The sequence below is a fragment of the Amblyraja radiata genome, chromosome 1, assembly GCF_010909765.2.
Source record: "Amblyraja radiata isolate CabotCenter1 chromosome 1, sAmbRad1.1.pri, whole genome shotgun sequence".
In the NCBI taxonomy this organism is placed as follows: domain Eukaryota; kingdom Metazoa; phylum Chordata; class Chondrichthyes; order Rajiformes; family Rajidae; genus Amblyraja; species Amblyraja radiata.
Genome location: NC_045956.1, coordinates 177,484,700 through 177,510,766, shown reverse-complemented (window position 1 = coordinate 177,510,766; position 26,067 = coordinate 177,484,700). Strand labels below are relative to the sequence as shown.

At 45.7% G+C, this 26,067-nt stretch overlaps 1 protein-coding gene across 1 annotated transcript in view; it reads right to left on the bottom strand.

Moving 5' to 3' along the window:
* The window catches only part of slc4a11 (solute carrier family 4 member 11), a 133,719-nt gene extending 108,792 nt beyond the window's left edge, over window positions 1–24,927 (bottom strand). Inside the window, 1 exon segment of the mRNA XM_033035592.1 lies at window positions 24,753–24,927. Coding sequence (XP_032891483.1) covers window positions 24,753–24,789 — 37 coding nt within the window. The 5' untranslated portion in view covers window positions 24,790–24,927.
* Between the last annotated feature and the right edge of the window lie 1,140 nt (window positions 24,928–26,067).

Sequence of the window (26,067 nt, the reverse complement as noted above, 5' to 3'; positions counted from 1 at the left end):
ATCCATCTTTAGTATGGTTAGCCGAATGATATTCATGGCCAAGACTGCAGGGGAAAAAAAGTATCTTCGCTCTTTGTAAGTGTGCCAATTGCATCTCATCTTAACATCTCATCCGAAAAATAAACAATGCTAGCACACATACATAGCTGGAAAAGAACTTTAAAGGGTGTGCAATTTTACTAACCGAGAGACATCATTTACAGTGTAAAGACAAAGAGCCAATGTCGTTTATTCTAAGGATCTTCCACAATCCAATCTGATGAGTGAGGTAAAATCTTTCCAAAGATCAAATGACCTACGAAGATAGATAGACACAAAAAGCTAGAGTAACTCTGCAGGACAGGCAGCATCTCTGGATAGAAGGAATGGGGGACTTTTCGGGTCGAGAAGAAGGGTCTGGACCCGAAACATCTGACGAAGGGTCTCGACCTAAAATGTCACCCCTTCCTTCTCTCCACAGATAGAGACAAAGTGTTGGAGTAACTCAATGGGTCTAGCAACATCTCTGGAGGACATAGATAGATGATGTTTCAGGTTGGGACCTGAAATGTCACCCATCCTTTTTCAATAGAAGAAGGATTCTGACCCGAAACATCACCTATTCCTTTTCTCCAGAAATGCTGCTTGTCCTGCTTAGTTACTCCAGCATTTTGTGTCTATCTTCAGTATAAACCAGCATCTGCAGTTCCTTCTGACACACAACCAACAAAGATATTTTAGTCGAAAAGTGGCAAACAGCATTAACTCCTTGATATATTACTGACAAATGTTTAGAAAGATGTTTAGAAAAGTGATGGATTGATCGAAAAATACCACATGGAAACTGGCTCTTCGGCCCATCAGATCCATGCCAACTATTGATCACCTATTTACACTAGTTATATCACATTCACATCCAATCCCTACACACTCGGTACAATTTACGTTTAGGTTTATTATTCACAAGTTCACAAGTTATAGTAGAATTAGGCCATTCGGCCCATCGAGTCTACTCCACCATTCAATCATGGCTGATCTCTGCCTCCTAATCCCATTCTCCTGCCTTCTCCCCATAACCCTTGACACCCGTTCTCATCAAGAATTTGTCTATCTCTGCCTAAAAAATATCCGCTGACTTGGCCTCCTCAGCTCTCAATGGCAATGAGTTCCACAGATTAACTACCATCTGACTAAAGATCTTCTTCCTCGCCTCCTTTCTATAAGAGCACCCTTTAATTCTGAGGCTATGACCTCTGGTCCAAGACTCTCCCACCAGTGGAAACCTCCTCCATTATTATTATCGCGTGACAATTAAGGCACAGTAAAAGGCTTTGCTTTGCATGGTATCCAAACAAATCAAATATACTATATATTGATATAATCAGTTCAAACTCAAGAACCTGCTCCAGTGCTGTACCTTAACGCATTCTGTGTTCGCATAAGTTCCTAATCATAGAAGCAGTATTAGGCCATTCAGCCCATCATGTCCACTCCCCCTAAACAGTTATGGCTGATCTATCTGATGCAATAGTGGCATTTAAGAGACCTTTGATTAGGCAAATGGATATGCAGAGAATAGAGGGATATGGATTACGTGGAGGCAGATAAGAGATAGTTTTGGCATCATGCTTGCACAGACATTGTGGGCTGAAGGGCCTGTTCTTGTGCTACATTATTCTTTGGTCATTAACAAAGATTATATCGCCACATCAAAACAAAATATTCAGATTCAATTACTGGATTCTCTATCCTCTCAATGACTAGAGAGCGGTCCTGAGCGACTGTCTACCTCACTGGAGACCCCTGGACTATCTGTAATCGGACTTTATCTTGCACTAAATGTAATTCCCATATCATGTGTTCTGTGCATTGTGGACGACTCGACTGAAATCATATATAGTCTTGAAAATAAACTAAACATCCTCCAACATCACAATCAACAATTTGTTTGCTCCATAATGAGTCATCTTAAAAGTGATCATTAGACCAACATAAATGTAGATGACCTTAAATCACCAACTAATACATTTCTGAACACCTCTAGCCTTTGTCACTTACTCCACCCATCTGCCAATCAATCCCTCCTCTTTCACTTGTATCCACCTATCACTTGCCAGACTTTGTCCCACCCCCACCTCTCTTTTTTATCTTTGACCCCCCCTCCCACCCCAATCCATCTTAAGTAGGGTCCTGACCCAAAACAGGTTCATAAATAATAGGAGCAGACTTAGGCTATTTGGCCCATCAAGTCTACTCTGCTGTTCAATCATGGCTGATCTATTTTTCCCTCTCAACCCCATTCCCCTGCCTTCTCCTCATAATCCCTGACTCCTGTACTAATCAAGAATCTATCAATCTTTGCCTTACACATATCCATTAAAAAAATAAAAAATAAAAAGTTTCAAAGGTTATTTAATGGTCACATACACCCAGGTGTAGTGAAATGCTTCTTGCCAATGCAGCACATAAAGAAAGAATACAGACATAACATTAATAAGAGATTTAAACATAAAGAACATCCCCCCACAATGGTTCCCATTATGAGGGAAGGCACAAAGTCCAGTCCCCAACCCCAGTTCACCCATAGTCGGGCCTATTGAGGCCTCCACAGTTGCCTCCACGGAGACCCGATGTTCCAGGTCGTTCTCGCTGGGTGATGGAGCTCCGGCGTCGGGAGAATCCTCACAGCGGCTTGGGACACCTGGAACGGCCGCCTCCTTACTGGAGGCCGCGGCTTCCGAAGCCAAAAGGGCCGCTCCGGTTGGAGCTCCACTGCTGGTGATCTCATCGAGAGATCCCAGGCTCCCGATGTAAAGTACAGCGCCGCCGCCCGCAGCTGGCCGCTCCACAGACCCGCAGCTCCGCGATGTTTTTCACGGCAGTCTTCAGCTCACCGGAGCTCCAGCGCGGCGACCCGGACAAGGCATCGCCCGCTCCGCTCCGCGATAGCGCTCCAGCGCTGTGCCGCTGCCGAAGCCGTGGTTCTAGGCGGTCCCCGACAGGAAACGCCGCTCCAGGCCCGCTGGTAGGCCGCGAGGACGGGTCGAAACAGCAGCCCGGAGAAAAGCCGCCTCTCCGACCAGGTAGGGACCCTGAAAGATAGTTTCTCCCTCCCCCCCCCCACCCCCACATAAAAAAGTCTAGAACTCCAGAAACAAAAACACTTTAACTAACTAAAAATAAAAAAAAGAGATGAAAAGACGGACAGCTGCTGGCTGGGCAGCCATACACAGGACAGCACCCCCCTCTCCCTACTTTTACATATACAATATACATTTGCCTTATGTGGCAATGAATTCCACAGATTCACCATCCTCTCACTAAAGAAATCCCCCCTCATCTCCTTTCTAAAGGTACATCCTTTTATTCTGAGCTATACCCTTGGTCCTAGACTCTCCCACTAGTGGGAACATCCTCTCCACACCCACTCTATCCAGGCCTTTCACTATTCTGTAAGTTGCAATGAGCTTTCTCCTCATCCTTCTAAACTCCAGCGAGGACAGGCCCAGTGCCGTCAAACGCTCATCATATGTTATCTACCCCCCTCCACAGATGCATTTGAGTTCCTCCAGCACTTTTTGCTTAAGATTCCAGCACCTGCAGTCTCTTGTCTCTTCCTCAAATACTACTTCAAAACAAGTGATATAGGAAGGAACTGCAGATGCTAGTTTACACCAAAGATCTTAGAGATCTAAGATCTTTGGTTTACACCGAAGATGGACACAAAATGCTGGAGTAACTTCAGCGGGTCGGGCAGCATCTCTGGAGAAAAGGAATAGGTGACATTTCTGGTCGAGACCCTTCTTCAGACTGCAGGAGCAGACAATAAAAGTATATCCTAGTCGGAGGGTTCCGACCCGAAATGCTGTCCAGAGATGCTGTCTTTCCTGCTGAGTTGCTCCAGCATTTTGTGTTTACCCTTCAAAACAAGTAGGATGGGCCAGGACATCGACTGAACCAATGTTTTGTTCACAAATCTAATCTTATCTGTCATGACTCAGTAGGCTTCTATAGCAATTATTTCCTTCACCCCATCCAGCCAAACACCTCGGGACATTCATACCCCTTGTTATCGTCAACAATGTTGTTTATGCCAATTGAGGGTGTCTGTTGACAAGATAATCAAAAAGTAGGCAGACACAAAGTGTCAAACTCCGCACACAGATTTTAAAAAATCAGGCAGGTTGGAGGGGCAGGTAGTGTGGAGAATGCCGTGACTCTGCAGAAGGACTTGGACAGGTTGGGAGAGTGGGTCGAGAAGTGGCAGATGGAATAATAGGGTCGCAAAGCGTGGAGATATGCATTTTGACAGTAGGAATAAAGGTGTTGACTATTTTCTAAATGGGAAGAGGATTGAGAAATCGGATGTGCAAAGGGACTTGGGAGAACTGGTGCAGGATTCCCAAAAGGTTAGTTTGCAAGCTGAATCGGTTGCAAGGAAAGCAAAATGCATTGTCAGCATTTATTTTGAGAGGACTAGAACATAAAAAAAGGGAATGTAAGGTTGAGGCTTTTTGAGACGCTGGTCAGACCACATTTAGAATATCGTGAGCAATTTTTAGCCCCACACCTGGATTAGGTGGTATTAACTACAAGGCGATATTGGACAAACTTGGATTGATTTCTCTCATCCTCACTATACCTCAGCACATGTGACAACAAACTAAAACTCGTTATCATCTATCCTACAACCAACAAGGGACCATTGTAGGCTCCACCTTTCCTTGATCATTGTTGCTTTTTGCATATCTTTAATTCATTTGTTCTATATCTCTCTATATCGCCATCGATATCTCTTGTTTCCCTTTCCCCCCCGACTCCCAGTCTGTAGAAGGGTCTCGACCCGAAACGCCACTTATTCCTTTAGTCGTGAGATGTTGCCTGACCCGCTGAGTTATTCCAGCGTTTAGACCATAGACAATAGACAATAGGTGCAGGAGTAGGCCATTCGGCCCTTCGAGCCAGCACCGCCATTCAATGTGATCATGGCTGATCATCCCCAATCAGTACCCCGTTCCTGCCTTCTCCCCATATCCCTGAGTCCGCTATCTTTAAGAGCCCTATCTCGCTCTCTCTTGAAAGTATCCAAAGAACCGGCCTCCACCGCCCTCTGAGGCAGAGAATTCCAGACTCACAACTCTCTGTGAGAAAAAGTGTTTCCTCATCTCCGTTCTGAATGGCTTTCCCCTTATTCTTAAACTGTGGCCCCTGGTTCTGGACTCCCCCAACAGTGTCTATCTACGGTTTAAACTAGCTAAAAAACTATACTGCAGGTTATATTTGTAGGAATGCGATTGTTCCATTGTCAGTACATTTTACAATTAAACACTCTTGACTGAGGGAATTCTGCACAAACAACAGGGATTTTTTTGTTCAAGTGCCCCATCTGTTCTCTCAGATGTACAGTACGTCAATGCTTCATTGGCCGTGTTTTGAAGATGAACAAGAAAGTTTACTCCCATTGGGATGGGAGGTGTGTGTGGTTGTGTCTTGATCAATATTTCATCAACATTGGTGAAACCAATAAAACATAGAACCGTACAGCACAGGAACGAGCCCTTTGGCCCACAATGTTTACGCCGAACATGATGCCAAGTTAAACTGATCTCATCTGTTTTGGTTAGTTTCGAGATATAGCGCTGAAACAGGCCCTTCGGCCCATCGAGTCTGTGCCGACCAGCGACCCCCACATGCTATCCTACACAGACTAGGGACAATTTACAATTACGCCAAGCCAATTAGCCTACAAACACGACAGTACGTCTTTCGAGTGTGGGTGGAAACGGAGCTCTACCCTGTGGTATGAATGTTAATTTCTTTCATTTCAAGTAATCCCTGCATTCCCCCTCTCTGCCCCCCTCCTCCCATCCTAGTCATCATACTAGTTCCACTGTTCACATCCTTGTTTCTCTTCATTATCACCTCATCCCCAGCTAACAATGGACCATTGCGGGCTCCACCCTTCCCTGGTCATCTGTTGCCGGCCCTGCTTTGTTCTGGCCTTTTCTTACCTCCAGTTCCCTCCCTCCGACTTTCAATCTGAACAAGGGTCCCGGCCCGAAACATCGGCCATCTTGGTTCTTGGTTTCTTGGTCCTCCAAAATATTCCAAATGGAATTTAAACTGGAGGTGGTGAAGGAAGGGCTTAAGCCACCCTTTTAGTCGAGAGATGCTGCCTGACTCGCTGAGTTACTCCAGCACTTTGTGTCTCCCTACTTAAACTAAATTATCTTTGGTGGAAGGACGGATGCGAGGAGTTCCAAGAGGCTGGAGAGGATCCTGGCCCCGTTCTCCAAAAGGTTTAGGTTTATTATTATCGCATGTACTGTGAAATGCTTTGTTTTGCATGCTGTCCAAGCAGAACAGATATATTATACATAAATAAGCCAAACTCAGGTACAGTAGATAGAGCAAAGGGGAGGAAAATGCAGAATATATATCTCCTTATTGTAGCATTTCAGTTCCAGAGTCAAATGTCCACAATGGGTAGGGTTGCCAACTTTCTCACTCCCAAATAAGGGACAAAAGTTCAAAATACAGGCCAAATTCCCGACGTCAATTCGTTGACTGATTCGGCCGTGGCTGGGTGAATGATGAGTTGGCCCACGTGCTGGACTGCACACAAAGCCCAGCCGGCGGGCCAGCTGAGGAGTTTTGGCCCGGGCCGCGCGATGTCGTGCGCGAAGTCCGGCACCCCATCCAACTCATGAACCGATGATCGGTCATGAGAAGGAGGGGTGGTGGTGTCGGCAGTAAGCAAAGGTCCAAAGGTCGGACAGCTGGCCGGGCATCCGACCGACGAAGCCACGGGCGAGTTGCTGCTTCTGCACTCCACGGGCTGCACTACGTCGGGACGGGTGAGGCAGGGCCGGACGCGGCGCTCCGACTCGACAGTCCCCTCGACCCCAGTAGTAGCAGTCAAATACGGGACAATGGCAGTCCCATATGGGACAAACCAATTTAGCCCAATATACAGGATGTCCCGGCTAATACGGGACAGTTACCAACCCTAACTTTGGTATTGCCATACACTTGCCATAACTTTGAGGTTTACAACATCAAGGACAGGATAATGGAAGCCAAGTTCTTGGAGGTAGCCAAGTCCCAAGTTCAGAGGTATAGCATGGAAACAGGCCCTTCAGCCCCACAAGTCCATGCTAATCATAGATCTCCCATTCACGCTAGTTCTGTGTTATCTCACTCCCTACAGCTTGGTATAATTGTAAATTGGCCCTTGTGTGTGTAGGATAGTGTTAATGTGCGGGGATCGCTGGTTGGTGCAGACTCGGTGGGCCGAAGGGCCTGTTTCCGCGCTGTATATCTAAACTATACTGAAAAAAATAAATAACTGCGATTTCATGGTGGCAAATCTGCTTTAGTTGCCAACGCTGTCCGATGATTCAGAAGCTTGGGGCCAAGTTTCTCACCAGAAATGAGAGCAAAGACATTCCAAATGATGGTTGAGGGGGAAATGTTGGGTGGGAGGTGTTGGCCTGTGGATGAGGTATTAATCCGAGCTTCAATCTGTTCTCTCAATGTGATAAAAGAATGTGTTTGCTGGCAGCATTTTCAAAATCACAAGTTCAGAGTGATAGGAGCAGAATTAGGCCATTCGGCCCATCGTCTACTCCATTCAATCATGGCTGATCTATCTCTCCCTCCTAACTCGGTTCTCCTGCCTTCTCCCCATAACCTCTGACACCCGTACTAATCAGGAATCTATCTATCTCTGCCTTTAAAATATCCACTAACTTGGCCTCCACAGCCTTCTGTGGCAATGAACTCCACAGATTCACCACCCACTGACTAAAGAAATTCCTCCTCATCTTCCTAAAGGAACGCCCTTTAATTCTAAGGCTAAAGATTCCTCACATAGAACCCTTCAATTGTGGAATAGTCAGTGGCCGCAGAGCTTAGAAAAGTTATAGTCAATTTTTGAAACATTTTATAGGTCATCCACCAAAATGGAATCGGGAAAATAAAGGATGTGAACTTACTGCCATTTGTAGTAGTGTGTACTATCTCCAAATCGGCTGGTGTGTTGACATTATAACAGTGACAACACATGTACTTTATTGGCCTTGATATTTAGTTTATTTTATTTTAGAGATACTGCGCTGAAACAGGCTCTTCGGCCCACCGAGTCCACGCCGACCAGCGATCCCTGCACACTAACACGATCCTACACTCTTGAGACAATTTTACCAAGCCAATTAGACGATAAATCTGTACATTTTTGGAGTGTTATTTTGAGCAAAGTAATCAAATAGCTTTTGGACTAAATGTTTTTGTCAGAGAGAGGAGGAGAACTTCTTCAAAGTAGACATACCTTGAGGAGATATCAGTGGAGCAGACAAAATGTCAACCTCACCTTTCGGATGATATCAGTTTAGGGTCAAATCACAATGTGATCATATCACGGCCTGGTTCAGCAACGCGAACACCCAGGAACAACTTGAGGAAAAACTTTTTTACCCAGAGAGTTGTGAATCTGTGGAATTCTCTGCCACAGAAGGCAGTGGAGACCAATTCACTGGATATTTTCAAGAGAGAGTTAGATTTAACTCTTCGGGCTAACGGAATCAAGGGATATGGGGAGAAGCAGGAACGAGGTACTGATTGTGGATGATCAGCCATGATCATATTGAATAGGCTCGAAGGGCCGAAAGGCCTACTCCTGCACCTATATTCTATGTTTCTATGAACAAAGGTGATTATAGAGTGGTAAACACTGCCCGGCCTGATTCTGACCTCCCCACCATCGAAGGGATTAAGAGGAGGCACTGTCTCAAAAAGGCAATTAATATCAAAGACACACACCACCCTGGCCATGCTCTCATCTACCACAGCCATGTGTGTGTGAGGGGAGGGTCAGGAGCCTGTAAACTGTGAACTCCAAGTTCAGGAACAGCTTCTACCAAACAACCATTAAGGCCCTGAACATTACTCATCAGTCACGAACAGTGGATGAAGTGGACGTGGAGAGGATGTTTCCACTAGTGGGAGAGTCTAGGACCAGAGAGCACAGCCTCAGAATAAATGAGGCATACCTTTAGAAAGTTGCTGAGGAGGAATTTCTCTAGTCGGAGGGTGATGAATCTGTGGAACTCATTGCCACAGACGGCTGTGGAGACCAAGTCAATGGATATTTTTAGGGTGGAGATTGGCAGATTCTGGATTAGTACGGGTGTCAGGGGTTATGGGGAGAAGTCAGGAGAATGGGATTGAGAGGGAAAGATAGATCAGCCATAGTAGTCTTGATGGGTCAAATGGCTTAATTCTCTTCCTACCACTTATGAATTAAACTCAGCAGCTGTCAACTTTGTTTATTTGTTGCATTAGTATTACGGCTATTAATTTATTGAATTTTTAAATTATTATATTTAACTGCCTGTATCGTGTTTATGGGCTTGTTAAGATGCTGCCAGTAAGAATGTCAGTGTTTAGTTCGCTGTACACATTACAATTGAACACTCTGGACTCCTGGATCTTGGCCAGAATAATTCTTCTATGCTGGAGAAAAGACAAGCTTTTTGTTTAAAATGTGAAAAAAATTAACACTGCAGCACTTCCCTAAAGGTTTAGAGGGATATGGGCAGGTGGGAGGAGGTTTAGAGGAGCCATTTTGGTCAGCATGGGCAAGTTGGGCTGAATGGCCTGTGTCTGTGCTCTGTGACTATGACTATCATACAAGTGGGAGCCTCAGCAACACACGAGGTAGGGCTTGAAATCACAACCCTACTCATAGACACAAAGTGCTACCAAGGTTCAAAATCTATCACCATCCAATCTACCCATTAATCAGGGTTCATTTACAGGAAACTTGACCTGAGGGGTAACTTTTTCACACAAAAGGTGCTGGGTGCGTGGAATGAGCTGCTAGAGGAGGTAGTTGAGGCTGGGACTATCCCAACGTTTAAAAAACAGGTACATGGATAGGATAGTTTTTCAGGGATTTGAGCCAAATGCAGGCAGGTGGGAGAGTGTAGATGGGACACATTGGTCGGTGTGGGCAAGATGGGCAGAAGGGCCTGTTTCCACGCTGTAAACATAGAAAAAAGGTGCAGGAGTAGGCTATTCGGCCCTTCGAGCCTGCACCGCCATTCAATATGATCATGGCTGATCATCCAACTCAGTATCCTGTATCTGCCTTCTCTCCATACCCCCTGATCCCTTTAGCCACAAGGGCCACATCTAACTCCCTCTTAAATATAGCCAATGAACTGGCCTCAACTACCTTCTGTGGCAGAGAATTCCAGAGATTCACCACTCTCTGTGTGAAAAATGTTTTTCTCATATGACTTTTCTCTCACGTTTTTCTCGGTATGATTCTATAAGATGTTCCTGGGTCTGGTGGTGCGCGCTTTCAAGCTTCTCTATTCTCTGCTGGACTGGAGCAGGTAGGAGAATGAATGACCTGGGTGCGGCATGTCTTTAATTATGTTGGCCGCTTTTCCAAGGCAGTGTGTGGTGCCACCCCCTCTCTCCACCTTTCCTCCCCCTCTCCGTATCTGTTTTGTACCTATCAGCCACTGTGTCCCAACACCTGGCTCCACCACGCACACCTCCTCCTCACTTGCTTCCGCCCATCACCAGCCTGCCCCCGGATCATTCCACTCCCCCACCACTTTACACCAGCCATCGATCGTCTCCACTCTCAGAGAGACACAAAATGCTGGAGTAACAATCAAGAAGTAACTCAGCGGGACAGGCAGCATCTCTGGAGAGAAGGAATGGGTAACGTTTCGGGTCAAGACCTTTCTTCAGACTGATGACAATTTCAGTCTGAAGAAGGGTCTCGATCCGAAACGCCACCCATTCCTTCTCTCCAGAGATGCTGCCTGTCCCGCTGAGTTACTCCAACATTTTGTGTCTATCTTAGATTTAAACCAGCACCCGCAGTTCTTTCCTACACATTTTGTCTTCTACACTCTCAGTCCTGCTGCAAGATTACAACCCATGAACAGTACAGCACAGGAGCAGGCCCTTCGGCCCACAATGCCTGTGCCGAACATGATGCCAAGTTCAACTGATTTCATCTGCTTGTACATGATCCACATCTCCTATTCCTTGCACTTCCATGAGCCTATCCGACAGCATCTTAGACACCACTATCATACCATCATCACCCCCGGCAATGCTTTCCAGAACTCACCACTTGCCCTGCACATCTCCATTAAACCTTCCACCTCTCATCTTACAGCTATGCTGTCTACTGTTTAGCTTAGTTTAGTTTAGAGGTACAGTGCGGAAAAAGGCCCTTCGGCCCACCGGGTCCGCGCCGACCAGCGATCCCCGCACACTAACACCATCCTACACCCACTAGGAACAATTTTTACATTTACCAAGCCAATTAACCTACAAACCTGTACGTCTTTGGAGTGTGGGAGGAAACCGAAGATCTCGGAGAAAACCCACGCTGGTCACAGGGGGAACGCACAAACTCCGTACAGACAGCACAGTCGGGATCGAACCCGGGTCTCCGATGCGGCATTCGCTGTAAGGGAGTAACTCTACCCCTGTGCCACCGTGACCGTCGTAGTGTTGGATAGTTTCATCCTGGGTAAAGGGTTCATAGGTTCTAAGCGCAGAATTAGGCGATTCGGCCCATCAAGCCTATTGTCTATTGTCTACTCCGTCACTCAATAATGGCTGGTCTATCTTTCCCTCTGAACTCCTGCCTCTCCCCCTACTAATCAAGAATCTGTCAAACGTCACCTTAAAAATATCCACTGACTTGGTCACCACCTCCGTCTACGGCAATGAGTTCCACATATTCACCACCCTCTCACTAAAGAAATTCCTCCTCATCTTTCTAAAGGTACGTCCTTTTATTCTGAGGCTATGACCTCTGGTCCTACTCTCCCACTAGTGGAAACATCCTCTCCACATCCACTCCAAGTTAGATACAACTCTTAAAGATAACAGGGACTGGGGATATGGTGTGAAGGCAGGAACGGGGTTATTAACCCTCGGGTAATGTGGAGCCAGGGCAAGGAAGACGCAAGTTCGGCCGTCAAACACACTTTTGCCCGTCTTTCACATGGGTTCTGCAACTTATTTCACTTCTGCTTCCCAGAGTCAATCGCTAAAATCTTCCACTGCCCAGGATCAGCATTTTTTCCCCCCAAATTGCTCAATCGCCCCACCGCTGATCAAAATTAAATCAATTTTTCGAAAGCCTGTGTAAAAAGAACTCAAGGGTAAAAGTTAGGAATGTTTTTACGCAACAGGTCTCTGTGGTTTTGAACGCACAGCTTGAGATCGGGTCAAGGGCAACTAATTAGGTAACTTGCCAAAAAGTGGAAAACTATAGAGGAGATTTAAAGAGAAACGCCTTCTTTAGTCAGTGTGGTGAATCTGTGGCATTTTTTTTGTCACAGAAGTCTGTGGAGGCCAAGTCAGTGGATATATTTAAGGCAAGAGATAGATAGATTCTTGATTGGTACGAGAGTCAGGGTCTCTGGGGAGAAGGCAGGAGAATGGGGTTAGTAGAGAGAGGTAGATAGATCAGCCATGATTGAATGGTGAAGTAGACTTGATGGGCTGAATGGACTAATTCTACTCTTTTTACTTATGAATTTATGAAAATACTGGATTAACTTAACAGTAGGTGCATGGGATGAGCTGCCAGAGGAGGTAGTTGAGGGAAATACTATCACAACATTTAGACAGATACATGGATAGGAAAGTTTAGAAAAGTATATGGGCCAAATTCAGACAGGTGGGATTAATGTACATGGGGCATGTTGGTTGGCATGGGCAAGGTGGGCCGAAAGGCCTACTTCCATGCTGTTTGACTCTATGACTTTGAGCAGAGAGGAAGATACAGAGGGCAAAATATTAATCTCAGCATTGTAGCGCATCAGTTCCAGGGACAAACTTGTGAAACAGGTGAATCGACTCGAGAACCAGACAGCATGGGACAAATTTCAAACCCTATTCCAAGAGGCGCTGTGGACAAAAGTGGGCAGAACTGTGTCCTCCTTTAGTGAAGTTTAGAGATACAGCATGGAAACAGGCCCTTCAGCCCACCGAGTACTTGCCAACTAGCGATCCCCGTGTACTAATTCTATCTTACACGCTTTACAGAAGCCAATTAACCTACAAATCTGCAGGTCTTTGGAGTGTGGGAGGAAACCGGAGATCCCAGAGAAACGCACGCAGTCACGGGGAGAACGTACAAACTCTGCACGGACAGTACCCATAGTCAGGATCGAACCTGGGTCTCTGGCGCTGCAGGCAGCAACTCTACCGCTGCGCAAAATAATAAAACCAACGTACAATAAACGACAATACAACAAATTAACCGTCAATTCATTGTCTGTACTTGGGAATGGGAACTTGCAGTGAACTTTGCATTGTTTTCCTCTGCAGTTTAGATCAGCAGCTTGTCTGCTATCTATCTATCTCCTCAACTGATAGGTGATTAAATGCCGCTACAGGTTCTTCTTTATCAAGAACACCACATCCGCTCACTCCCACCTCTGCCAAACCCCACTGCTGACTGACTGACTGTGCCAATCTTATCAAGCCCTCACACAAGCCAGTCATGTGGAGACCTTACTCCAGCAACACCAGCCCTCTCCCACCTCGACTCATAGATACATAGATACATAGAAAATAGGTGCAGGAGTAGGCCATTCGGCCCTTCGAGCCTCCACCGCCATTCAATATGATCATGGCTGATCATCCAACTCAGTATCCCGTACCTGCCTTCTCTCCATACCCCCTGATCCCTTTAGCCACAAGGGCCACATCTAACTCCCTCTTAAATATAGCCAATGAACCGGCCTCAACTACCCTCTGTGGCCCCCAGAACAACTATTTTCTTCTCCAGAACACAAAGTGCCAGAGCGGTAGAGTTGCTGCCTTAGAGCGTTTACAACGCCAGAGACCCGGGTTCGATCCTGACGACGGGTGCATGCCTGTGCGGAGTTTGCACGTTCTCCCCGTGACCTGCGTGGGTTTTCTCCTGGATATTTGGTTTCCTCCCACACTCTAAAGAGGTACAGGTTTGTAGGTTAATTGTCTTGGTAAATGTAAATATTGACCTTAGTGTGTGTAGGGTCGTGTTAACGTGCGGGGATCGCTGGTCGGTGCAGACTCGGTGGGCCGAAGAGCCTGTTTCCGCACTGTATCTCTAAACTAAACAAAATTCAGTGGGTCACGCAGCATCTGTGGAGGGACGGACAAGTGATGATTTGGGTCAGGACCAATCTTCAGGCTGCTTGTGGCGGGGGGTGAGGGGGCGGGAGAGATAGCTGGTAAAGAGGGGAGACAAAAATGCTGGAGAAACTCAGCGGGTGAGGCAGCATCTATGGAGCGAAGGAAATAGGCAACGTTTCGGGTCGAAACCCTTCGAGGGTGGTGAGGGGCGGGAAGAAGAAAGGAAGAGGTGGAGCCAGTGGGCTGAGGGACAGCTGAGATGGGGAGGAGAAAGTAGGGACTACCTGAAATTAGAGAAGTCAATGTTCATACCGCTGGGGTGCAAAGGTGGTAAAGAGAATGGGGGAAGGACAAAGACCAGCAAATGATTATGGGTGAATTAGGTGGGGGTGAGGGGGGGTTGATTAGTAGATGGGGTGGAGTAAGTGACAATGGCTCGAGATGAAGGAAGCAATAGGGTGTCAGATGAGGAAGAAGAGGAGTGAAATGTAGAGCTGGAGGGAGGGATGCAGGTGAAAGTGGATGGTAGGACGAGAAAGAGGAGCGGGATAGAGTCATGGAGTGATAGTGTGGAAACAGGCCTTTCAGCCCAACTTGCCCACACCCACCAACGTCTCAGCTACACCTGCCTGCATTTGGCCCATATCTCTCTAAACATCCTATCCAAGTACCTGTTCAAATGATTTTTAAAGATTGTGCCTTTTTTAAACGTTCATAAGTTATAGGAACAGAATTAGGCCATTCGCCCCATCAATATTGCATTGTGTTAATGCCTTATGTATGAATTTCATTGTTCCCTATCTAGTGCATCTGAGAATAAAACACTCTTGACTCTTAGTTCAGAGATACAGCGTGGACTGGCCTTTCAGCCCGCCATGTCCGCGCCGACCAGCGATCACCCGTACACCAACACAATCCTGTACAGTAGGGACAATTTACAATCAACCTACAACCTTGTACGTTCTGGGAATAATACAGAAGGTGCAGGATCAGTTCATTCCAAAGAGGAAGAAAGATTCCAAGGGGAGTAAGGGCGACCGTGGATGACAAGGGACGTCAGGGACAGTATAAAAATAAAAGAGAAGTACAACGTAGCAAAGATGAGCGGGAAGCAAGAGGATTGGGTGATGTTTAAAGAGCAACAGAAGATAACTAAAAAGACAATACGGGAAGAAAAGATGAGGTATGAAGGTAAGCTAGCCAAGAATATAAAGCAGGGTAGTAAACGCTTCTTTAGGTATGTGAAGAGGAAAAAATTAGTTAAGACCAAAGGGACCCTTGAAGGCCGAAAAAGGTGAATTTATTATGGGGAACAAGGAAATGGCAGAGGAGTTGAACAGGTACTTTGGATCTGTCTTCACTAAGGAGGACACAAACAATCTTCCTGATATATTAGTGGCCAGAGGATTTGGGGTGATGGAGGAACTGAAGGAAAACCACATTAGGCAGAAAATGGAGTTGGGTAGACTGATGGCTGATAAATCCCCAGGGCCTGATGGTCTGCATCCCATGGTACTTAAGGAAGTGGCCCTAGAAATCGTGGATGCATTGGTGATAATTTTCCAATGTTCTATAGACTTAGGATCAGTTCCCGTGGATTGGAGGGTAGCTAATGTTATCCCACTTTTTAAGAAAGGCGGGAGACAGAAAACAGGGAATTATAGACCAGTTAGCCTGACATCGGTGGTGGGGAAGATGCTGGAGTCAATTATAAAAGATGAGATAGCCGCACATTTGGTTAGCAGTAACAGAATCGGTCCGAGTCAGCATGGATTTACGAAGGGGAAATCATGCTTGACTAATCTGGAATTTTTCGAGGATGTAACTAGGAAAATGGACAAGGGAGAGTCAGTGGATGTAGTGTACCTGGACTTTCAGAGAGCATTTGATAAGGTCCCACATAGGAGATTAGTGGGCAAAATTAGGGCACATGGTATTGGGGGTAGAGTGCTGACATGGATAGAAAATCGGTTGGCAGACAGGAAGCAAAGGAAGGGACTAACGGGTCTCTTTCAGAATGGCAGGTAGTGACTAGTGGGGTACCGCAAGGCTCAGTGCTGGGACCGCAGCTATTTACAATATACATCAATGATTTGGATGAAGGGATTCAAAGTAACATTAGCAAATTTGCAGATGACACAAAGCTGGGTGGCAGTGTGAACTGTGAGGAGGATGCTATGAGGATGCAGGATGACTTGGACAGGTTGGGGGAGTGGGCAGATGCATGGCAGATGAAGTTTAATGTGGATAAATGTGAGGTTATTCACTTTGGTATCAAAAACAGGAAGTCAGATTATTATCTAAATGGTGTCAAATTGGGAAAAGGGGAAGTACAACAGGATCTGGGGGGGTCCTTGTTCATCAGTCTATGAAAGTAAGCATGCAGGAACAGCAGGCAATGAAGAAAGTGAATGGCATGTTGGCCTTTATAACAAGAGGAGTCGAGCATAGGAGCAAAGAGTTCCTTCTGCAGTTGTACAGAGCCCTAGTGAGACCACACCTGGAGTATTGTGTGCAGTTTTGGTCGCCTAATTCAAGGAAGGACATTCTTGCTATTGATGGAGTGCAGCGTAGGTTTACAAGGTTAATTCCCGGGATGGCGGGACTGTCATATGCTGAGAGAATGGAGCGGCTGGGCTTGTACACTCTGGAGTTTAGAAGGATGAGAGGTAATCTTATTGAAACATATAAGAATGTTAAGGGTTTGGACACGCTAGAGGCAGTAAACATGTTCCCGATGTTGGTGGAATCCAGAACCAGGGGCCACAGTTTAATAATAAGGGGTAAGCCATTTAGAATGGAGACACTATTTCTCACAGAGAGTTGTGAGTCTGTGGAATTCTCTGCCTCAGAGGGTGGTGGAGGCCGGTTCTCTGGATACTTTCAGGAGAGAGCTTGATAGGGCTCTTAAAGATAGTGGAGTCAGGGGATATGGGTAGAAGGCAGGAACGGGGTACTGATTGGGGATGATCAGCCATGATCACATTGAATGGTGGTTCTAGCTCGAAGGGCCGAATGGCCTACTCCTGCACCTATTGTCTATTGGAGTGCAGGAGGAAACCGAAGCACCCAGAGAATCCCCGTGTGGTCGTTGCACGAGTTAGTGGGAGAAATGGGTGTGTATCGGGGTGGGGGGGGGGGGGGGACACAAATTGTGAGAGGGAATGAGGGAACGTAATTTAAAATTGGAGATTTCAACATTCATACCGTTGGGTTGCAAGCTGCACAAGCAGAATTATGAACTTTTATATTATCATTAGGAGAAAAAAACGTAATTCCCACTACCAAACAACTCATTCCAACCCTGCTATTTGTCAACACATTCTAGCCTATTCATCCCTTTGCAATTCACCTCACCTTTCTAAGTTAAGCCACTTATTTAGTACATTCCACTGCGAAATCTCCACAAGGTATGTCTACTCACCAGTTCTCCTCCTCTCTCAACGTTGCCTATTCCTTCTCTCCATAGATGCTGCCTCACCCGCTGAGTTTCTCCAGCATTTTCGTCAACCTTCGATTTTTCCAGCATCTGCAGTTCTTTCTTAAATATTTGGTTAAGTAGACCACTTAGTTAAGTGATGCTTTTAAATGCTTCACTGTTTAATTACAAGCACCCATCGGGATGTGTAGGAAGGAACTGGAGATGCTGGTTTAAACCGACGATAGATACAAAGTGCAAGAGTAACTCAGCGAGACAGGCAGCATCTCTGGAGAAAAGATATAGGCGACGATTTGGGCTTTGTTCCATCTTAGACTGGATAGACTCGGTTTGTACTCGCTAGAATTTAGAAGATTGAGGGGGGATCTTATAGAAACTTACAAAATTCTTAAGAGGTTGGACAGGCTAGATGCAGGGAGATTGTTCCCGATGTTGGGGAAGTCCAGAACAAGGGGTCACAGTTTAAGGATAAGGGGGAAATCTTTTAGGACTGAGATGAGAAAAACATTTTTCACACAGAGAGTGGTGAATCTCTGGAATTATCTGCTACAGAAGGTAGTTGAGGCCAGTTCATTGGCTATCTTTGAGAGGGAGTTAGATGTGGCCCTTGTGGCTAAAGGGATCAGGGGGTATGGAGAGAAGGCAGGTACAGGATACTGAGTTGGATGATCAGCCATGATCATATTGAATGGCGGTGCAGGCTCGAAGGGCCGAATGGCCTACTCCTGCACTTATTTTCTATGTTTCTATGTTAATAAGGGTCTCAACCCAAAACATCACCTATTCCTTTTCTCCAGGGATGCTGCCCGACCTGGTGATTTATGCCAGCATTGTCGTTCACCCAGTGGGATGTTTATATTTAGACTTTCGAGACACATCGTGGAAACAGGCCTTTCAGCCCATCAAGCGATCTGCTCATATACTAGTTCTATCCCACACACTAGGGGCAATTTACCATTTACAGAAGCCAATTAAACTACAAACCCACACGTCTTTATAGTGTGGGAGAAAGCCGGAGCACCTGGAGACAACCCAGGAAGTCACGAGGAGAACGTACAAACTCCGCACAGACAGCACCCGTAGTCGGAATCGAACCCGGGTCTCTGGAGCTGTGAGGCGACAACTCCACCACTGCGCCACTGTGGCACTTCTAACATTTTTTTTTAAATTAGGAAATTTAGGAAAATAATTCAACAGTTCAAATGCAGCCTATTTAGTTTAGTTTAGTTTAGAGATACAGCACGGAAACAGGTCCTTCAGCCCACCGAGTCCATGCCGACCAGCGATCCCCGAACACTAACACAATCTACAATAAGGGACAATTAACATTTATACCAAGCCAAATAACCCACAAACCTGTATGACTTTGGAGTGTGGGAGGAAACCGAAGAGCTCAGAGAAAACCCACGCAAGTCACAGGGAGAACATACAAAATTTGTACGGACAGCACCCGTAGTCAGAATCAAACCCGGGTCTCTGCCGCTGTAAGGCAGCAACTATACCGCTGCGCCACTTCTAAAGTTGTTTTTAATTAGGAAAATAAAACAACACTTCATAAGCAGCCTATTAAAAGAAATGAAAATATAAAACAACAGATGCTATTAAAATCTATGTGCAAAATATAAAAATTGGTTTGGCACACAGCTTGCTATTTTATATTGGAGGCAAAGCAACAATTTAACAGATTGGGGAGAAGGCAGGAGAATAGGGCGAGGACAGAGAGAGATAGATCAGCCATGATTGAATGGCGTGGTAGACTTGATGGGCCAAATGGCCTAATTCTGCTCCTATCACATGAACATGAACTTATTTGCAACCTTTGTGCTACACAAAAGCCTCCTCTCTCTTTACCCCAACTGGCCCAATCAACATATCCTTTCACTCCTCTCCTTATCCGACACCCTTTTGTCCTTTACACTTGGAGATTTTGGCACTTATTTCACCCATCGGTTAATCACCACCCTCTCCTCCTCAGCCGTATCCACCCATCACTTGCCAGACTTAACCAAAGTGCTGGCGAACCTCAGCGCGTCAGGCAACATCTCTGGAGATCACAGATAGATGACATTTCGGCTCCTTTAGACTGCTTGAAAAAGTGTCCCTACCCAAAATGTCACCAAGCCTTTTCCTCCAGAGATGTTGCCTGACTCCACTGAGTTACTCCAGCACTTTGTGTCTATCTTTTCTTGTAACCAGCACCTGTAGTTCCTTGTTTTGACATTTTACCTCTCTTTTCCAGCTTTCTCCCCTGACTCCATCAGTCTGAAGAAGGGTCCCGATCCAAAATGTCATCTGCCTGTTTTCCTTCACATGCTGCTGCCTGACCCACTGAGAACCTCCGGCAATGTGCGTTATGCTCAAGATTCCTGCGTCTACAATCTCTCGTGTCTCCCTGTCCTTCCTTATTGGTTTACCCAGCTACTCCTAGGGGGTTTAACTACAATTCCCAGTTGAGGCCTGAACAGCTTTCCAGGTAAAGGAGCTTAGTCATAGAGTCATACTGCATAAAAACAGGCCCTTCCACCCAACCTGCCCAGGCCTACCAAGATGCCCCATCTACACTAGTCCCACCTGTATTTTAGTTTAGTTTATCGTCACGTTGACCATGGCGCAATGAAAAGCTTTTTTGTTGCGTGCTATCCTGTCAGCAGAAAGACTATAGTTTAGTATTGAGACACATAGGAACATAGACAATAGGTGCAGGAGGAGGCCATTCGGCCCTTCCTTCGAGCCAGCACCGGCATTCATTGTGATCATGGCTGGCATAGAATGGTAGAATCATTATGTGAAAATTAATATTAATAAATGAAATTACATTCAATTAACAGTTGCCACAAACCCACATACAGCACGGAAACAGGCCCTTCGGCCCACCAAGTCCGTGCCGTCCACAGTGTACAGATACAGGGTAAAGGGAATAACATTTAGTGCAGGATAAAGTCAAGTAAAGTCCGATTAAAGATGGTCTGAGGGTCTCCAATGAGGTAGAAGGTAGGTCAGGACCGCTCCCTAGTTGTAGACAGGTTGCTTCAGTTGCCTGATTACAGCCGGGAAGAAACTGCCCCTGAATCTTGAGGTGTGCGTTTCCGCACTTCTGTACCTCTTGCCTGATGGGAGAGGGGATAAAGGGAATGACTGGGGTGACCTGCCCCCTCTCTCCCAAATTCCTTGTTGGTGTCATAGAGTGATACAGCGTGTAAACATAGATACACAGACACATATACAATAGGTGCACGATAGGCCATTCGGCCCTTCGAGCCAGCACCGCCATTCAATGTGATCATGGCTGATCATCCACAATCAGTACCCCGTTCCTGCCTTCTCCCCATACCCCTTGATTCCACTAGCTCTAAGAGCTCTATCAAACTCTCTTTTGAATGCATCCCGTGAATTGGCCTCCACTGCCTTCAGAGGCAGAGAATTCCACAAATTCACAACTCTCTGTGTGGAAAGGTTTTTCCTCATCTCCGTTCTAAATGGCCTACCCCTTATTCTTAAACTGTGGCCCCTGGTTCTGGACTCCCCCAACATCTGGAACAGGTCTCCTGCATCTAACGTGTTCAATCCCTTAATCATTTTATATATTTCTATAAGATCCCATCTCATCCTACGGCCCAACTTGCCCGCACCGACCAACAAGTCCCATCTACACCAGTCCTACTTGCTAGCGTTTGGCCCATATCCCTCTAAACCTTTCCTACTCATGTACCTGTCTAATTGTTTTCTTAAATCCATAGTCCCTTCCTCAACTACCTCCTCCGGCAGCTGAACCCAATCCTTCTATCCAGAGATGCTGCCTGTTCCGCTTGAGTTACTGCAGAATGTTGTATCTATCTTAGCTGGTACCATACACCCACCACCCACTGTCTGTGCGACCCGTCTCCTAATGGATTACATATGAAGAGATACAATTCTGAGCCACAAACACACTATTTTAGCTGGTCTTTAGGATTGGGAGTAGGACTATTTAGTCTGGACTTTAGGACTATCTTTAGGACTGAGATGAGGAAAACCTTTTCACCCAGAGAGTTGTGAACCTGTGGAATTCTCTGTCACAGAAGGCAGTGGAGGCCAATTCACTGGATGCTTTCAAGAGAGGGTTAGATTTAGCTCTTCGGGCTAAAGGAATCAAGGGATATGAGGAAAAACAGGGGATGGGGTACTGATTTTTGGATGATCAGCCATGATTATATTGAATGGGGGTGCTGGCTCTAATGGGACAAATGGCCTGCTCCTGCATCTATTTTTCAAAGTTTCCATGTTTCTATCCCATCTGGGAGACGGCTCACAAACGGAAAACACTCCTCTCTCGACCCATTGCCCATCCAATGAACCCAGACCGCCGTCCCTTCCAACAGCAGTAATCGCCACTGCTAGAACCGTACCACTGCTACACAGTAACAACAGCCCCCTGACCGAATCAAAGAGCTTGCAATATTTTTTTTTAAATCACCAAAACGCTTCCCAATTAAAATGTTGTATCCCCAGAGGAGAAAGATGCCTAGCGAGTTGTAGCATGCAGACAAGTATTTTTTTTTAAATAATAACATAAACACTATCTATGAGCTGAGAATATGCTCTGCTCCCGTTTGGGCTTGCACCTTTCATTCAAGTCTCATGAATTGCATTACATTGGCATTGATGAAACACCAGTTACAGTGCCCTCCATAATGTTTGGGACAAAGACCCATCATTCTTTAATTTGCCACTGTACTCCACAATTTGAGATTTATAATAGAAAAAAAATCACATGTGGTTAAAGTGCACATTGTCAGATTTTATTAAAGGGTATTTTTATACATTTTGGTTTCACCATGTAGAAATTACAGCTGTGTTTATACATAGTCCCCCCATTTCAGGGCACCATAATGTTTGGGTCACAAGGCATCACAGCTGTAAATATCCAGGTGTGCTTAAATGCCTCCTTAATGCAGGTATAAGATAGCTCGCAGCATCTAGTCTTTCCTCCAGTCTTTCAATCACCTTTGGAAACTTTTATTGCTGTTTATCAACATGAGGACCAAAGTTGTGCCAATGAAAGTCATTATGAGACTGAGAAACAAGAATAAAACAGTTAGAGACATAAGCCAAACCGTAGGCTTACCAAAATCAACTGTTTGGAACATCATGAAGAAGAAAGAGAGCACTGGTGAGCTTACTAATCACAACTGGACTGGCAGGCCAAGGAAGACCTCCACAGCTGATGACAGAAGAAATAGCTCTATAATAAAGAAAAATCCCCAAACACCTGTCCGACAGATCAGAAACACTCTTCAGGAGTCAGGTGTGGATTTGTCAATGACCACAGTCCGCAGAAGACTTCATGAACAGAAATACAGAGGCTACATTGCAAGATGCAAAAATAGGATGGCTAGGTTACAGTTTGCAAAAAAAGTACTTAAAAAAGCAACGACAGTTCTGGAAAAAGGTCTTGTGGACAGTTTAGATGAAGATTAATTTATATTAGAGTTATGGCAAGAACAAAGTATGGAGGAGAGAAGGAACTGCCCAAGATCCAAAGCATACCACCTCATCTGTGAAACACGGTGGTGGGGGTGCTATGGCCTGGGCATGTATGGCTGCTGAAGGTACTGGCTCACTTATCTTCATTGATGACACAAATTCTGATGGTAGCAGCATAATGAATTCTGAAGTGTTTGGGCACATCCTATCTGCTCAAGTTCAAACAAATGCCTCAAAACTAATTGGCCGGCAGTTCATTCTACAGCAAGACAATAATACCAAACATCTTGAACATTGAATTCTCCCAATTTTGTTAGCCCTTGCTGTCTCCTCCCCTTCCTCAGCCCTCGGGCTGTCTCCTCCCATCCCCCAGCCCTCGGGCTCCTCCTCCTCCTTTTTCCTTCCTTCACCCCGCCACCCCCTATCAGTCTGAAGAAGGGTTTCGGCCCGAAACGTTGCCTATTTTCTTCGCTCCATAGATGCTGCTGCACCCGCTGAGTTTCTCCAGCTTTTTTGTGTACCTAATAATACCAAACATACTGCTGAAGCAACAAAGGAGTTTGAAAAAGCTAAAAAATGGTCAATTCTTGAGTGGCCAAGTCAATCACCCGATCTGAACCCAATTAAGCATCCCTTTTTTATACTGAAGAGAAAAGTGAAGTGGACTAGTCCCGAAAACAAGCATAGGCTAAAGATGGCTGCAATACAGGCCTGGCAGAGCATCACCAGAGAAGACACCCAGCAACTGGTGATGTCCATGAATCGCAAACATCAAGCAGTCATTGCATGCAAAGGATATGCAACAAAATACTCAACATGACTACTTTCATTTACATGACATAATGACATTGCTGTGTCCCAAACATCATGGTGCCCTGAACTAGGGGGAATATGCATAAACACTGCTGTAATTTATACATGGTGAAACCAAAATGTATAAAAATGGCCTTTATTAAAATCTGACAATGTGCACTTTCACCACGTGTGATTTTTTTCTATTACAAATCTCAAATTATAGAGTACAGAGGCAAATAAATAAATGATGGGTCTTTGTCCCAATCATTATGGAACGCACTGAAAATGTATCATCTTACTTATTTTCTCGCCGTTCCGGTGTGTTGTGTGTGTCTGTCTCCGTGTGTGTGTGTCTATCTGCACACGTGTGTGTGTGTGTGTGTGTGGGGCTGTGGCTCTTTCTGTCTCTCTCTCTGTACATTGCGTGTATGTGTCTCTCCATCTGTGTGTGTGTGTCTCTCTCCCTGTGTGCGACTGTGTGTGTGTATATATCTGTCTCTCTGCCTCCTTTCCCTCCCTCTGTCTGTCTGTCTGTCTCTCCTTCTGTCTGTCTCTCCTTCTGTCTCTCCCTACCTCCGTCTCTCTCCCCCTCCGTCTCTCTCTCTGTAACTATGCGAGTATGTGCGTCTCTCCATCTGTGTGTGTGTGTGTGTGTGTCTCTCTCTCTCTCTGTATGCGTCTGTGTGTGTATGTGTCTTTCTCTCTCCATCCCTCTCCGTCTCTCTCCCTGTCTCTCTCCCCTCTGTCTCTCTCTCCTTCTCTCTCCTTCTCTCTCCTTCTCTCTCCGTCTCTCTCCCTGTCTCTCCCTCTCTCTATCTGAATCTCCCACTCACTCTCTTTCTCTGTCTTTATGCGTGCGTGTAAATTGTTTTTTTTGTGGGGTAAATGCTGGAATGATATATCCTACCACAAAGCTGCAGATGGAAAACCCTCGTGGAGTCCATGCCGGCCGGGTGCGCTGTGCCGCTGAGTTCCGCAAAGACTATGTGTGTGTGTCTCTCTCTCTCGCTGTTAATCTCTACCCCTGCCTCCCCGGCACTCTTTAAATGCAGCGCCCCAGTGTAAGCGACCTCCTGTCCGCAGCGGAGAGTCCAAGCAACGCCCAGAGATCTAACCCCCACCCCCTGCCGCCTCTAACACTGCCCCCCACCTAAAAAATAGACCCCCAACGCAAAAACATAATAATTAGCAAAGTTAACATTTGAAACAGACGGACGGGGGGGGATCGAACACACTGAACTGAAAGTATGTGACATATGAACTGAAAGTATGTGAAAGTATGAAATAAACGATTGAAAGACAAGAACGGGATATTTAAAGTTTAAGATTTAAAAAAATATTAAATCCTTCGCAAAGGTCTGAGAAAATAAAACTATAATTGGTATTGGGTTTTAAAACAAAAGTAACTGTCCACTATAAAGGGTTAATAAAAAGGTCGACTTTAAAGCCTGCCCCTTTAAAAAAAATGCTTTCTTCCCTTCATTACAATCATAAGATCATGTGATAGGAGCAGAATTAGGCCATTCGGCCCATCAAGTCAACTGCTCCATTCAATCATGGTTGATCTATCCCTCCCTCCTAACCCCATTCTCCTGCCTTCTCCCCATAACCTCTGACACACGTACTAATCAAGAATCTATCTATCTCTGCCTTAAATATATCCATTGACTTGGCCTCCACAGCCTTCCACGGCAAAGAATTCCACAGATTCACCACCCTCTGACTAAAGAAATCCCTCCTCATCTCCTTCCTAAAAGAAAGTCCTTTAATTCTGAGGCTATGACCTCTAGTCCTAGACTCTCCCACTGGTGGAAACAACATCCTCTCCACATGCACTCTATCCAAGCCTTTCACAGTCTGAAGAAGTGTCCTGACCCAAAATGTCACCTGTCCATTCCCTGCCCTGGATGCTGACTGACCTGTTGCGTTCCTCCAGCACTTTGTGTTTGTGTTTGTGTGTGTGTGTGTGTGTGTTTGTGTTTTTAACGGGTTAAACAGAACCAGGATTCTGTAACTTTCAATAGAAACAAAAAGCTGGAGTCACTCAGAGGGTCAGACAGCGCCTCTGGAGAAAAGGAATAGGTGACGTTTCGGGTTGAGACCCTCCTTCAGACTGAGAGTCAGGGGAGAGGGAAACGAGAGATATAGGCGGTGTTACAGAGAGATATAGGACAAATGAATGAAAGGCGAGAACGAGGTGCAAACAATGAGGCTCAACATGA